Here is a 13,935-nt window from a genome sequence, read left to right on the forward strand (position 1 = left end):
GAGCCGCATACCAACCTCAACATAGATAGCATCTAGTCTATAAGAACTGGGTATGTTCTATAACTTCGTTCCCAACTTCATTTCTCCCTCTGCTGAGGTCGTAACGTCCGTCATCGGCCCCGTATCGAACGACTCCTCCCCATTGAAGTGCCACCCCCTCTCTGCACCACCGCTCAGAAAACTACAGTCGCCGTTCACAACGCAGTCCCACCCCCCACTCACCCCCTTGTCATTTCCCCAATCAGGAACGAATGTCCTCTCTGGATCTGTGATCTTCGTCCCCTCAGCTAGTAACCTCTCCCCATTCTTCCTCTCCACACCTCCAGTTGGACCCCCTCCTCTCCGGCGAAACGTACTCAACCCCGCTGTATAAACATAGAAATCCTCCTCGCCCGAATCACTCGGCATATGACCCGTCAGTACGCGCCCAATCGCAATCAGCGGCGCAGCATGCGAGCAGATTAGCACGGCCTTGCTTGTCCTCTTTTCAGTGGGGATATCTGCTTCCGCGGCGGTGATCTCGGCGTCGACTTCGCGGATTATACCTGCTAATGCTGTAGCCAGCCGGTTGTGGAGTTGTGGTATTGATTCGCCACGCGTGGAGGTGTAGAGGAGGGGCGTAGAGCGTGATTTATTTAATGTGAAGGGGGCGGGTGTTGGTGCAGATGGGGATGTTAGTGTTGACAGGGTTGGTGGTGTCGGGTGGTGGAAGAAGGTTGTTGAGCCGAACCATTCACTATACAATGATGATCTCGTCAATCAACCTTCGAGAATGAGAGAAGAAGAAGAAGAAGAAAGAAAGAAAGAAGACAAACCCAAGCCCATTCTCAATCCGAATCTCAAACTCCGCATCACTTTCTATCCCCTCTACCTTCCCTCCCTGTTGATTCCCCTCATTGAGCTTGCGCACAGAAGGTTCAATAGTCTCAATACACCTCCAGAACGGACTCGAATAGACTCTCCAAGGCTTCGGCTTTACATCACTGCCCACAATATGCGAAGCAAGTTCATGCGATTGCGCGACGCCGTGCGAGGTGAGTTTTGGGTCGGAGGGATTGCCGCTGAGCGTTGGGAATTGGGAGGTATATTCGCCGGTTTTGGGATTTATCGTCCAGTTTAGACGGTGCTGTTTTGTATGGACATTGTTAGTCAAGTAATTTGGGTTGAAACTGGTAGTTGGGATACAATGACGGGTTTGGTTGGGCTTCGCGGGCAGATATGAGGAGACGAGGATGGGTAGAAAGGGACGTACGCCGTGGCGGGTTAGGTAGATTGTGTCGAGGGGCATTGTTTCTTATGAGGAGATACCGATGGAGGTATCTGGCATGGGGGTAGCGTGAAAATAGAAGTGGAAGAGAGTGAGTGCTTCGGGGTCGGAGATGGAGAGTTGCGGGGAATATGGACCTGACTATCGGCCTCGAACCTCGGCCCGTGATGAGGACCAGAGGGTTCAGCAGGCATACTATAGAGAAATTTACAGTATTACACTCGGCTACAAGGACTAGAAAATAGATGAAGGTTCAGACAGAGCCATTGATTTCGAAAACAACTACCGACAACTAGTAAACCGACGTCCAGTTCGATCCGGTATTACCCTCATACCCAACTCCCGCCAGTAATCCCATCCGATAGTCGAGACCAAATCAATGTCCATGCCCGTCCAATTTCACATTTTTAATAGACTTTTAGGGTGTTGGTTTGGCTAATCTAGTAGAAGAAACCAAGGAGCTTGCCAGCAACGTGCTTGCGACGAGCCTCCTCGTGGTCCATGATACCAGCGGAGGTAGTCAGGACAACGAAACCGAACTGACGAGAGGGCAGGAGCTGGACGGCCCACTGCTCGAGGTCACCGAGCTGAACGGGGTAGCGGGGGTTGATGACACCGCACTTGTTGAGGCGGCCGTTGAGCTGGATGACGATCTTGCCGGAACGGTGGTCATCGACCTCCTCGAACTCGCCGATGTAGCCTGTTAAGAGTAAATGTTAGAAGATTGTTATGTAGCGAAGACTTAAAGGTTTGTCCAACATGGGCTCAGCTCAGAAGAAAAGAGAGAAGGGAAACTTGTAAGATCTCCGCCATCGTAGAAACGACAGCTTAATATCTCGGGCACTTAAAGGGCAGAACTTGTGTGTTGCGAAAGCGACGCCTAGTTATCAACCCGAATTTCTGCGAGATCTTGCAAGTTTCCTTCCCCTCATTTACCTCATTCACTTCATCCCATGTATGTAGCAAACCGACGGGGTTGTGTATAAACGTACCGTGCTTCTGCATGACACTCAGGAACTTGATGATGACCTTGGAAGAAGGACGGATGAGAACCTGGCGCTTGCCAGCCTTCTCAGCGTTGTTGATGGCGTTGAGCGCATCGTTGAGGACGGAGGTCTTGACCATTTTGTCGGTATTGGGTGGTTGACGGAGAAATCGAGATTCTCAAATCGAGTAGATCGAAGACTGGAGATGAGGTATCTATATTACGCATAGAACCCTTCCATGCCCTAGGCCTTCATGTCTGATCAAGGACAAGAGCCGGCCGGGCAGGTCGAGTCCGCACAAGTCAGCCACCAGTAGTCCTGAGCGCAAAGAGTGCCCTAATGGTTGCAACAAACAAAAGGGTTCTTCAGCCCGTGCCGTGATGAAAGATGCGTATCACGTTGGAAGAGTCCTGGGTCCATTGAGCTTGTTGGAGGTGGAAGTTCTGCATTAAGAATTTTTTCCATCCTGCTCTTGTCTTCATCCCGGTCGCAACTCCGGTGGACATGTGATGGGTGACAGGCTTTCCGCAGTGATTGCTCTCCCAGACTAGCTGTGAGGCTGTAGAATAAGGGGAGGGAACAAAATAAACATACCTCGATGGACGGTACCGACGGTTGTTGGGATGAACGAAGGTTGTCGAGCTCAAGATCAGGAGGCAGATCAACGGTCGGGTGGAGTTGAGAATTCCCGCAGAGTGCGCCCCTAGGGTTTCCACCACTTTACCCTTATCGTACAGTCACGTGGTGATAGCCGTTATTTGCCTCAGGTAACAGTACGCTGAAGCCATTTACTAGCTCCCGTACGCACCTTACAAGCACTCAAATCACCGCTTATTCAAAGCTTTGCTCTTATCATTTCTATACAGGTTCTTTTGGACGTAGATGGATGAGGTAAGGGTCAGGGTCAGATTATACTAGCATGGGTCAAATACTTCATGGCGGTGTATCTCTTAGGGGTTACATGACTTCGGGGCATACATGAGATGGGGGAGAGAAAAATGCGTGAGTCTAGTGATAAGAAAAATCGGGAAGAGTGAGAAGAGGGGAAAATGGATTGGACAACATGATGATCATGAGTACAGGACATGTCATGATTGAAACAGGAAAATCGTCCGAAAAACGGGATGGATATGTCAACGGTAACTTGGCCGTTTGACAGGGGCTGAAGAAGGCGAACATCACAAGGTAGGGTAGTATGGGGTAGTGGTGGTGAAGTGTGGGATAGGGTAGGGGGCGAAGAGTCGGGGTATAGATGGTGAGAGGGGCATGCGTTGGGGGAAATTGCCATTCTTGCTGTCACAAGCTGTCTGGGTAAATTGCTTCGCAGCTTGCCGCTTTTGTTCAGGGCACGGCACTCGAGTGGCCTTTCTAGGCACTCCAAAATAGATCACGGCTCATTGTGAGGTGATCTCTCAGATCATAGCCCGCTTCACTAAGTGATGCCGATGGTAGAGAGAATCGTCAAAGTTTGAAATTGTTTATGACATTCCACCACCCTGCATGTTGATCTGGTTCTTGACCTGCTCACGGGCCCAGCGAGCGGTCTCGATGGTACGGGGTCCGTATTCACGGTTGCTGCGAGTCTCCCTCACAAGAGCCGTGACCCACTCGTTGCGGAAGAAGGGAGCGATAGAACCATCGGTGAAGGCATCGGCAAGGTCACTGGGTCAGTTAGCAAAGAACGTATTAGAAGATAGAGGAAACTTACCCAAGAACACCCATAGATGATCGCATCAGACCCTCGCTGCGGCAAGTGGGATCTTGAGAGATGAGGCGGAGGAGATCGAAGATCGATGGGACGAACTCTTGCAGAGACTGAGCCTGAGGCTTGCCCTTGTAGGCGATGAGGATACCACCCCAAGCATCCATGATGCCCTCACGGAGAGAGATGATGTAGTCCAGCATTTCGATGGTGACATCGGTGCTGGCAGTGACCAGGGAAGCCTGCTTGAGCACCTGGCACACAACGGTCAGGTACTTGTGGAAGTGCTCGCCAATAGCCTGGGCGATATCTCCGAATGTCTCGAGGATAGCAGGCTTGAGCTGGTTGGTGGCGGTCTGCATAACGTTAGAATAGATCTATAATAGGACAAACTGATGTGACTTACGCTCAAAGCAGTCATGAGGTGGTTCATGAAGGTATCGCAGAACGGCAGGACCTTCTCATTCAGAGCGCGAGAGATATCGCTGACCAGACCAATGGCCATGGCGCAGAGACCCGGCTCCTCCTGGTTTTGGAGAGCGTTGTTCAGGAACGGAGTGAAAGGCTCCATGTACTTCTCAAAGTCCTCCTCAAGAGCGCCAGCAATGGCGCCAACAGTAGCGAACACAACGTCAGGAACGCTAGACTTGGGAGGAACGGTAGAGAGGACGCGGAGGAGAAGGTGCATGATGCGGTCGGACTGGGGCTTGATCTCGGTCTCGAGACGCTGGACAATGGCCAGGATAACACTTGTGATTCCGGTCTGCATCTCCTCAAGGGTGATACGGTCCTCAACGCTGACAACCTGCTGCTGCATGTCAATGGTGCGCTCGAGACGCTGGAGAATGACATCGGAAAGGTTGGCGACGATGGGGAGGCTGTCGTTGGCAGCGTTTGTGACAAAGGAGTTGAGGACTTCGTAACCGGCTGTACGGAGCTGGTTGTCCGCATCTTGTCTCTCAGTAAGAGTCAGAAGTGACTTGACGCTCTCCTCGAAGTACTTGGAGATGGGGTTGGTCTGACCGCCAATATCACCAGCGAAGCGGTCGGCAACGTTCATCAGAGCCCAGCAGCAGGAGCTGGCGATCTTGGGGGAGCTGGCAAGACCGTTGAAGAGGCAAGAGATGAGGGGTTGAAGGTGAACGTCGGGGTCGAGAGTCTCGGAGCAGAAGTCGCAGACACGGCCGAGGGCATAGGCAGCAGAGTCACGGACCTGGATGGAGCTGTCCTCCATCATGCTGACGAGAACGCGCAGGGCCTGCTTAACCAGGGGCTCAAGAACCTCGCGGTCGGGGCCATCCATGATGGCACCAAAGGCAGCAACGGCGGCATCCCTGCGGCGCCAGTCCTCGTGACGGATGTTCTCCTCAACGAAGGCAAGGACGGGCTGAATGACCTCGCCCTGGACACATTGAGCATAGAGCTGCAGAGCCTGGTAGGCGGCGCGGGACACATTGTACTCGTCGTCACCAGCATCCTCATCCTGCTTGCACATTGTCTGCAACAGAACGGGGACAACTTCACGGCAGGCGATGCGCGCAAAGCCATACATCGGCCGGGTATCGGTCAAGCCTTCAGCCTGGGCCTAAACAAATTAGCGAGCGCCCAGAAAAGTAGTAGGTTTGTGAAACATACCGCGGCGTTATCATCCTCAATAGCAATTTCCTCTTCGCAAACAGAACACCAGAACTCAATAGCAAGCTTGGCGACATCTTCCTCCTCGCTCTTCATTCCCATAATACTGAGACCAAATAGAGCCTTCTCCATGTAGAAGCTCATCTTCTCGTAGTAAGCACCCATAATACGGTTCAGGCAGCCGAAAGCACCGGCCTGAACGCGCAAATCCTCAGCCTGTGTGGCCTCGCAGATGACCTGCATAATGTAGTTCCGCTCGCCCTCATTCTCCATGTTCGACCGCACAAAGTCTATCGAGTCACCGAGGGCCTTGATAGCGGCGAATCGGATGTCCATGTTCTGCTCCTCGCGACGAGCACCCTGGACGACAGCCGTAAGGATAGCATTGGAGTGTGTAATCAAGCTCTCACGGAGCTCAAGCTCGGGGGACTCGCAGATGAAACCAATCGTGACCAGGGAGGCCTGCTTCATTTGATCGGAACCACTCGCGACATTCTGAACAAGGGTCTGCATCAGGTCGGGCCATTCGTTCGTCGGCAGCTCGATAGCGGCGATAGAGACGATGAACTGGGCAGCGGACTGGCCGGCTCGTCCGTCTTTAGAGCCGAGGGTCTTGAGCGCCAGTTCCTTGACCTGGGCCTTGATTTCTGGGGTAATTTGCTGGCGCCATTTTTGTTGAACCTCGTGTAGCTTCTCGCGATCTCTGAAGGTGAAGGCGTTCTTTAACGCGAGACCGGCGGCGGTTCTGATGTGGGGTGCGGAGTTTTCGTTTGCGAGTTCTTGTCCTAGGGTGACGAGATATCCGGCCTAAAGCATGGAGGGGTACACGGTTAGCCAGGCTGAACTCGGAGAATTTCGCCCCTCAAACAGCGCATGAGGGCACAAAAATGATGGATAAGGGTGATACGTACAAAGTCAACCTCGGCGGCATGAGCCAACTGCTGCTCGGAGTTGGTACGTGTAGCGGCATCTATAAATGGCGAAGAAAGTCATTAGCAAGACCGCTCCGAATTCATACCCTGAAACAAGACCAAGGGGAGAATCAGCAAGCCTACCTGGCGAGATGGTGCCTTCCAACACCTGAGTGACATTCATATTGAAGTAAAGGAAGACCTTATCGACCCAAATCACAAGCCAGAGGTCTCGAAAGAAAAGTAAGGAAAAGGGAGAGAGGGGAAGAAGGGGAGGTGTGAAAACTCCTCTTGGGGTGATTAAAAAAAAGAGAAGTTATAAGAAGGAAGAGTATAATAGCACAAGAGAAAAAGCCCACGGCAAAAGAGAGGTGTCGTGTGTGAAGAGTAGAGGGCTGATGGGGGGAGAGAAATAATGAGGTGGTAGTGGTTGGTGGTGGTTGTTGTGAGTTCGGACGGGGAGAGGGCGGGAGGTTCAAGTTGTTTTTGTGGATTATGACGAGCCTGAGGAGCTGTCGCCGGAAGACTGGACGCTGGTCTCTCTGCGCTTGAGAGGCATGCACCGCTTGGGATTTAGCACCTCGATCGACAGACCAATATGGTCTACTTTTATTCACCCTTGATCTTCAAGCTTCTGCTCACTCAGTCTCTCGACTCGAAAAAAAAAAAGAAACGACGCAGACCAAATCTCGCCTTGGCTCCCTCTAAGGCTGAGGCTAAAGAGACCAGACCAAGGGGAACAGGCGAATAGAAACCAGAAGACCAGATCAGCGATGACCGAGTCACCAGTCACCTCCTGAATAAGTATGGCAGCAAGCAAAGGCTCTCTTCTAGAAAGACTATATTCTCGAAGAATATCTACAGTGAACGCTCATTCAGCTTCGTCCTTCATGACTCTCATCCATCGTTGACACCTGAGGTCCAGATGACGGACTGGCCTATTCAGCCTCTGATTGGCCCGTTGTATCTCCCTCTTCTTAACCGGTTAGCTTACACGTGACACTATCCCTGACAAAGAAAGTGACTCTTCGTCAAGTTAATTTCTTTCACAGGCAAAAGGAATGCATGCTTGCTAGGTTCTAGGATTATCTATGGTCTTCTAACCGGTTATTATCTGAATTCGATTCCTCCCTTTCCTTCCTCTATTCAAGGGTCTCAAAAAGAGGGGTAAATGAACCTTCCAGACTCGACTCGCTGGAATGGAACATCCTCGGAAGTGTCGTCACCACAGCGTCCTCAATTCCAGCCCTGTCGAGCTCGTCTAAGCTCTGCATACGAGTTTACCACCCATGGAGGATATAGAATTTTAACGTTGTAAACTACAACCCTCTGCTATATCCGACTTCAAAGCGGGGCAGAATAACAAACTCTGACTCTGCGGCGAAAATTTTCTTTCCATTGGATGGGTCTGGTCAGTCTTGCTTGTTGTGGTTTTCCCTTTTGAAGAACACCTCATCCCACTTCTCCATATGTGCCCTAGCAACCGCCCACTAAAGAATCCAGTCGAAGAAAGTTTTTGGTTCTATTACTTCTGGGGTTTTCATTGGCTCGTAAATAGTATCATTCATCTTTCATTCGCTGAGATATACTATGCTGTTTTGTTCTCGATTATGTCGTTGTGATGATTGTGCTGCTACATAGTGACCATCCCTGGTGTGGCGGAAGTGAATGGGAGCGAGAACAACCCGAGGACGATGGCCAGACGCTTCCAGTCCAAACGGTTGAACTTCTCGACGCCATGCTCGTAGACGTGGCGCTCACGCTCGCTCATCCGGCCACCAGGTCGCCATTGGGTCGAAGTCTGAGATGCTATTCGTCTCCCTCCTCATCCTCCTCATCATCATCCACATCAGCATCCAAATCAAGCACCTCATACCGTAGCCCCCCAGCATAAAGCACGCAAACTGCTCTTCTCCCCTGCCTAGCGTTGACATCAATCTTGACCGGCCTAGCCTTCGGTGCAAAGCGATGCTTAACAAGGTCTTCAAAAGTAGGATCAATGCCCGACGACGGAATAACCACATTCACCACTTTCCTAACGGGCTCCGAAACAGGCCGTGGTTCGTCGTAATTCTGTAATGTCTGATATTTGATCGAGAATTCGGGACTATCGTCTTCGTCGTCGAGTCCTACAGGCCTAACCGGTTTGAAAGGGAACTGGAGAAGGCATGAAGACCCGGCATTGTTTGACCAGAGGACCATGATCTTGTTATCGTCGATGAATTGGATTTGGCGGATTGTACCTTCTTGTAGGTTGACGGCGCCCACTTGTGCTTCTCGGGTGGAACTGACGCCGTTTTCGGAGTCGAGGATCACGCGGTAGATGTAGAGGGTGTGCTTTTGTGTCGAGAGTCTTGTGGCGACGTATACCACGCAGAGATTCGCGGATTGATCTGGTCCGTGGATTTCCTCGTAGCGCATTGTTGAGTCGAAGACCGACTTGTCGCAGTCTTGGTGGAAGACGAGTGGTGATCGGTGGAGGATTCCTCGTCGTTGCGTGACTGCAATCTGACTGAAGACCTTCTCGAATTGGATACCCAGACGTTTAGTTAGGTTGTTTATCTTAGGAAGATCGACCGGCTCTGCGGTCTCAGATGTCTGGCTCTGCTGTTCCAGCAATTTCTTGAATGTATCGTAGAACGACCGGTTATCGTCCTTTGTCGGAGCCCACTTGTCGTCTGAAGCGGGAGCAGGTCTTGCAAACCCCATCATGGGAAGCTGCTGGATAAACCTCTGCAGGGCGCTCTTCGTTAGGGCGCCACGAATATATCTCAATGTGAGTGGATAGTCCACGAGATCTGTCTTTTCCATGAGTTCTTCGAGTGTTTGAGACATGGGCTCTGCGCTGAGCATCTCGATTTGATGACGAAGCCATCGAGAGAATGAATGAAACTGGGTTAGTTCTTCGTTTGTGTGGATGATAATGTGATGAGCTAGGAGATGAAGACAATCAAGTGTCTCGACGATTGCGTTGAGATCCGAGGTTTCAAGTCCAAGGACCTCGCTCAGTTTCTGGAATTTCGAGAGACCGATGAGTCGGCTTAGTAGGACTTCGCACCTCTCGAGGGCAGGTAGAAGACACTCGTGCGTCAACCGTCTGACTATCTCGTAGCCGCCTAGGACTGCTTTCTCCCACCTTTTGTGGCCCTGTTTCTGTTAGCTCCGAACAATAAACTCAAGGGATGAAGACTTACTCGTTCTCCAACAATATCAACAAGAAACTCCCTCAACGGCTCGAAGCAATCCCCAGTAACAACCAGATGATAAGCTGCCGTCACAAAGTCACAATGGCAATGCTCCTCCAAGTCCTGATTAACACTCCGCATATACCTTGCCGGTAACTCCTGCGCGTTCTTCCATTCCAGCTCAATCTGCCTTTGCACCTGACAGATATACCGCAGCAGATTCTGCAGCTGTGTTGTTTTGTGCGCCAAGAGTGAGAGATACCGGCCTGAGCGCGTGATAAATCGCAGGTCAAGAGTTAAAAGACGTAAAGAGTTCTCGCTTGATGCAATGAGCGCATGCGTCGAGCTCAACGAGTGCGACGTATGCTGCAAAATCGTACAAGGCCCATCATACGCAAACTTCGCTGAGCCAATCTCGAAGCAATCGAAGATCCGCAGGTGAACAGTCCCATCTTCAAATCCAACAAGCAGAACATCAACAGCATCACTCGTATTTTTCGTCGAAGAGTGAAAGATCGCGTCTATCGACTGCCGCGAACTGAACACATCGTCACTGTCGCCACATCAGCATAACCCGCACCCAAAACTTCTCTTTCCGAACAAAAGGGGGGAAAACTCACTCTCCCCCCGTAGAAGGCAGCGTACTCAACCTAGGCAACGAACTCTCAACATCCAGCAGCGCCAACTCCCGCGGCAAATCGGCCTTCAGCAGCGCCGCAGCCTTAGAAGGCGACCCGTCCAGCGCAAGCAAATCCTCAACAGAAAGCTGCCCCGCCGCCTCACTCAACTGCCGCTGCGCGACTTTGCTATCCGTGAAATTCGAGCCCCAGCCTAGACACGTGACCTTTAGGTTCTCTTCTTGTGGTGCGGCGTTGTAGTGGTATGCTGTTTTCCCGCTGTACGCGGATATGATTCTTATGCTTGAGTCTGCGCAGGTGACTGCGAGTAGATGGCCTAGTCACGCATTAATACAAACTCTTTCAACGCGTAGACAATTGATTAAAAGTGAACTGTAAATACATACCACTCCCCTTCCACCTCACCCCCCGAATCTCACCCTGTCCCTCGTCCTCATCGAGGTAGGGATCCCCCTTGAAGTTCCCCCCGAAGACCTTTTGCCCATTGAGTCTAAAAACACGCAACTCATCATCTTCAGTCACGAGGGCAATGAGGTCCATCGTCGGACAGTAGGTAAGTAGCTCGGGCTTGCATTTTGCTGGGAGCGATTTGTCGCCGACGGGGGGGAGTTGGGGTGTTATTTGGGTGGCTGCTTCGGCCATTTTGGATGTAGTTGTGATGGAGCCAGTTTAGGCCATCATATACCGGGGTAAAATGGACAATTGAGGAGATGTTGCTGGGGTTTATACTGTTCTGGGATTTGATGCTGGGTGTTGTTTGGAGGGTGATTGACGGGTGGAAAATGGGTTTCTTGGCGCGGCGGCGGGTCGCCCCAGAGTCACATCAGTAGTGCACGCAGACGGCATTTCATATTTGAGGTACAGTTATGATTCAATATGTTCTATAATTACTCAGATAGAAGATGGGGTCCGAGTATGCATGTATTGAGACAGACTACTATTAACCAATATCTAACCTCAACTGCTAAGAAATAAACAAATATCCGAAACCATTTCGCTTCGTCGCCATGCCATGCCATGCTATATATACCAACCAGTGTTCGCGACGCAATGCTATTTCACAAAAGTACAAAAAACAAGCAAACAAACAGATAAAATAAATCAGCGAAAGTTTTTAGATCTTAAATTTCAGGCGGAACAGCCCCCGACTGAATCATATTCTTCAGATAACTCAGCTCATCCAACATCTCTTTCATTGTCGCAGACTGAGACAGGAACATGCTGTAGCGGGATGGGTCGTTCGTTGGTGTGATTGCCCTGTCACCGCTGCTCATATAGTCTCGGGCATCTTCTGGAAACCGAAGAGATGTAGCAGGAGGGCTCGTCAAACCGAGACCCTTAAGCTCTGTAGCCTTGAAGAAAGCTGCATGGCGCTTGGGGTTGCTTTCGAGCAGATCGTTATCTTCCTCTTCTTCATCGTCGATGCAGAGGCCGGGAATGTTCAGGTCGAAGGGGGATGATGTGATTGTGAGGCGAGGAGGGGCATCGATATGAGGAGAAGGTTCTTGCTCTGAGAATGCAGGAGATGGCTTCGAGTCATCTGTCAGATGCGGGGTGTTAGGGTCGCTGGGGCCCTGGTCAATGCAGGAGTTGGAGAGCCCCAAAAGCTCAGACTCTGGAATAGTCGGGCAGTCACGTTTCTCGCCGAAGGTCGACACCGATGTCATGGACTCGGGGGAGAACATGTCGTTGTCGGTGCTCCATTCAGAGAATCGGCTCTTTTCAGCGATGGTCTCATTATCCGTGGACTCGATATCGGTGAAGTCGGAAAAGTGGCTTCCCAAGGCTTCCATGTCCAACGCCTTTTCTTGCTCGTCGAGATCCCGCAGTGCCTCGTCCATGACCGATGAAGGAGAGTTCGGCAGAGTGGGCAGTCTCTTGTTCATGACGCCTTGAGGTGTTGGTGTCGCGGGATCAGCAACCGGAGTCGACGAGCAGTCGTTCGGTCGTCTAAGCATAGACGGGGTTGAAGGGGTAGAAAGTGGTCGTCTCATGAAGGGCGCTTGTGCAAAGTAACCAGAGCCGCTGGGAGGGACACCCCATGGTTGCTTTGGCTTTAGAGTCAAAGGGTTCTTGGGTGTAGAGTCATCAGCAGCCTTGGCGGTTAATGCGCGACGCTCCTGGATAGTCAAAGACGCGAGATTGCTACCTTCTGCAGACGCACGGCGGCGTAGTGGCAGATCGGGCCTGGTAGGAAAGACAGGCGCGGCCCCGATTGACGGAGAGGGTAGATAGCTGTCATTTGACTGACTTCTGACGTGAAGGCGCTCATCACGCTGAGCGCGCAGAGCCTTGTTGACACTCGCCAGAAACTCCATGCCTTTATCATGCTCAGATGCAGATGAAAGTGACGGCGTGGAACCGTTCCATTGGCGAAAGGCAGCGCGCAGACCCTTCGACCTCGGCGGAGACACAGAGCGAGCGGGCTTCTCCTCGTTGCGGGGGTGCTTGATTTTCGGAGCGCCGGTGTTGGGCTGAGAGTTGCCCCGAATGGTGATTGTCCCAAGCGGCGAGGTGCTGAAATAGCCGTTCGGTTGCGGCGTCAATAGCTGTGGCGGAGAAGTGCGTAGACGAAGACCGGGCTTGGGAGGTTCCCGGGGGTTCATATATTTGTCGTCGGGGTTCATGGTGTTTTGAACACTCGGGCTTCTTGCACGTGAGGCGGCTTTTGTATCTGGAAGAATGACAGGGACTTGAAGAACATTGACAGGTTGACCTGGTAGGAACGGGCAGTGTGTCGTCATGGGTTCGGCCTTGTTGTAGTATTCGACGTCGTCATCCAACAGGTACTATGCATATCATTAGCTATGCGTGGTCGCAATTGGTGGGAGGGTCTGGGGTACAAACATAGTACCAATAGGTGCCGCCCATCTTCAAGCCACCGTTTCGAGCAGGGGCCGCATTGTTTGCTGATCCGTCACAGGTTATGTTAGTGAAGGTGTGACATCCACGCCAATGGCCGGCGCCGACGCGCTGATCCCTTTCCATGACATATTGTTTCGAGAAATTATCCCAAGAGCCCAGTAGTTTCACCGAGCGGACTTGGGGAGGGGTACACCTGCGTAAAGATCGTCAGCAGCATTCCAACGAAACCTGTCTGGGGAGGACTCACAGCAAGAACGTCATTAGGGTAGTAGAGCTCATGCCTTGTTTGCACAACAAAGAAACAAGGACCCGAGACAAGAGTTGAGAATCCAAGAGAATGAAAGTAGCCGAGTATGAGAGCGAACCCAGCGCAATTGCAATATCAACGCAGCACTGTTGAAAAGAACGTTTGCCCGAGACCAGCCCGGAAATATAGTGATTGAGTGAGTGAATGAAGGGAATTAAAGCCAATGAGAAGGAAAAGAAAAGAAAAGGAAAAAGAAAGACGCCTAACGGCTAACAATGCAGCCTGGAAATAAAGTGCCTTCGAAAATGGAAGAGAGATATCAAGGAAAAAACGTCAAGCTGACGGCACACCAAAAGAATATATGGCCCGCCTCAAAACTCCCCGTCAGCGTCACCTCAACCCAAAATAACAACAAACACCAACAGCCAGCGCAAAAGGGGGCCCAGACCGATCCGAAACCTCAAATTGCGCCTGACGCTCTGGACCGTCAGTGATTCAG

The 13,935-nt window shown here is 51.4% G+C and overlaps 5 protein-coding genes across 5 annotated transcripts; all 5 read right to left on the reverse strand.

The window, feature by feature from the left end:
* Window positions 1-2: 2 nt before the first annotated feature.
* BDV14DRAFT_163077 (phosphoglycerate mutase family protein) lies at window positions 3-1,349 on the reverse strand. The gene is made up of 3 exons (XM_073766972.1): window positions 1,253-1,349; window positions 816-1,126; window positions 3-736 (listed from the first exon to the last, which is right to left on the reverse strand). Exons 1-3 carry the CDS (start codon window positions 1,286-1,288, stop codon window positions 58-60), a joined length of 1,026 nt encoding a protein of 341 aa, XP_073633314.1. The 5' UTR covers window positions 1,289-1,349; the 3' UTR covers window positions 3-57.
* A 102-nt stretch (window positions 1,350-1,451) lies between these two features.
* BDV14DRAFT_163079 (40S ribosomal protein uS8) lies at window positions 1,452-2,983 on the reverse strand. Its single transcript, XM_073766973.1, has 2 exons — window positions 2,260-2,983; window positions 1,452-1,967 (listed from the first exon to the last, which is right to left on the reverse strand). Exons 1-2 carry the CDS (start codon window positions 2,390-2,392, stop codon window positions 1,708-1,710), a joined length of 393 nt encoding a protein of 130 aa, XP_073633315.1. The 5' UTR covers window positions 2,393-2,983; the 3' UTR covers window positions 1,452-1,707.
* Window positions 2,984-3,731: 748 nt separating this feature from the next.
* BDV14DRAFT_186738 (karyopherin beta) lies at window positions 3,732-6,685 on the reverse strand (the record flags this gene model as incomplete). The annotated part of the gene is made up of 6 exons (XM_073770859.1): window positions 3,732-3,915; window positions 3,962-4,311; window positions 4,362-5,540; window positions 5,591-6,397; window positions 6,502-6,560; window positions 6,646-6,685. The coding sequence occupies 6 exons, from the start codon at window positions 6,683-6,685 to the stop codon at window positions 3,732-3,734; spliced, it is 2,619 nt and encodes an 872-aa protein (XP_073633316.1).
* An 887-nt stretch (window positions 6,686-7,572) lies between these two features.
* On the reverse strand, window positions 7,573-11,069 carry BDV14DRAFT_163084 (putative anaphase-promoting complex component Cut20/Apc4). The gene is made up of 4 exons (XM_073766974.1): window positions 10,711-11,069; window positions 10,307-10,640; window positions 9,696-10,239; window positions 7,573-9,648 (listed from the first exon to the last, which is right to left on the reverse strand). The coding sequence occupies exons 1-4, from the start codon at window positions 10,964-10,966 to the stop codon at window positions 8,311-8,313; spliced, it is 2,472 nt and encodes an 823-aa protein (XP_073633317.1). The 5' UTR covers window positions 10,967-11,069; the 3' UTR covers window positions 7,573-8,310.
* A 162-nt stretch (window positions 11,070-11,231) lies between these two features.
* Window positions 11,232-13,589, reverse strand: BDV14DRAFT_42367 (uncharacterized protein). The gene is made up of 3 exons (XM_073776737.1): window positions 13,437-13,589; window positions 13,172-13,382; window positions 11,232-13,113 (listed from the first exon to the last, which is right to left on the reverse strand). Exons 1-3 carry the CDS (start codon window positions 13,466-13,468, stop codon window positions 11,446-11,448), a joined length of 1,911 nt encoding a protein of 636 aa, XP_073633318.1. The 5' UTR covers window positions 13,469-13,589; the 3' UTR covers window positions 11,232-11,445.
* Window positions 13,590-13,935: the final 346 nt, after the last annotated feature.

This window comes from Aspergillus stella-maris, assembly GCF_047715825.1.
Source record: "Aspergillus stella-maris strain CBS 113639 unplaced genomic scaffold BDV14scaffold_2, whole genome shotgun sequence".
NCBI lineage: Eukaryota > Fungi > Ascomycota > Eurotiomycetes > Eurotiales > Aspergillaceae > Aspergillus > Aspergillus stella-maris.

What these genes read in the sequence shown, in the direction of transcription:
- BDV14DRAFT_163079 (XM_073766973.1), bottom strand. Translation starts at nt 2,392, where the DNA reads ATGGTCAAGACCTCCGTCCTCAACGATGCGCTCAACGCCATCAACAAC. An exon ending in GAGTGTCATGCAGAAGCACG is followed by an intron (nt 1,968 to 2,259) that starts GTACGTTTATAC and finishes TACTCTTAACAG; the next exon opens with GCTACATCGGCGAGTTCGAG.
- BDV14DRAFT_42367 (XM_073776737.1), bottom strand. Translation starts at nt 13,468, where the DNA reads ATGAGCTCTACTACCCTAATGACGTTCTTGCT. An exon ending in ACCCTAATGACGTTCTTGCT is followed by an intron (nt 13,383 to 13,436) that starts GTGAGTCCTCCC and finishes ATCTTTACGCAG; the next exon opens with GTGTACCCCTCCCCAAGTCC. An exon ending in GCGGCACCTATTGGTACTAT is followed by an intron (nt 13,114 to 13,171) that starts GTTTGTACCCCA and finishes TGATATGCATAG; the next exon opens with TACCTGTTGGATGACGACGT.
- BDV14DRAFT_163077 (XM_073766972.1), bottom strand. Translation starts at nt 1,288, where the DNA reads ATGCCCCTCGACACAATCTACCTAACCCGCCACGGC. An exon ending in TCTACCTAACCCGCCACGGC is followed by an intron (nt 1,127 to 1,252) that starts GTACGTCCCTTT and finishes CATACAAAACAG; the next exon opens with CACCGTCTAAACTGGACGAT. An exon ending in CGGATTGAGAATGGGCTTGG is followed by an intron (nt 737 to 815) that starts GTTTGTCTTCTT and finishes ATCATTGTATAG; the next exon opens with TGAATGGTTCGGCTCAACAA.
- BDV14DRAFT_163084 (XM_073766974.1), bottom strand. Translation starts at nt 10,966, where the DNA reads ATGGCCGAAGCAGCCACCCAAATAACACCCCAACTCCCCCCCGTCGGC. An exon ending in CTGCCTTCTACGGGGGGAGA is followed by an intron (nt 10,240 to 10,306) that starts GTGAGTTTTCCC and finishes ATGTGGCGACAG; the next exon opens with TGACGATGTGTTCAGTTCGC. An exon ending in TTGATATTGTTGGAGAACGA is followed by an intron (nt 9,649 to 9,695) that starts GTAAGTCTTCAT and finishes TAACAGAAACAG; the next exon opens with GGCCACAAAAGGTGGGAGAA.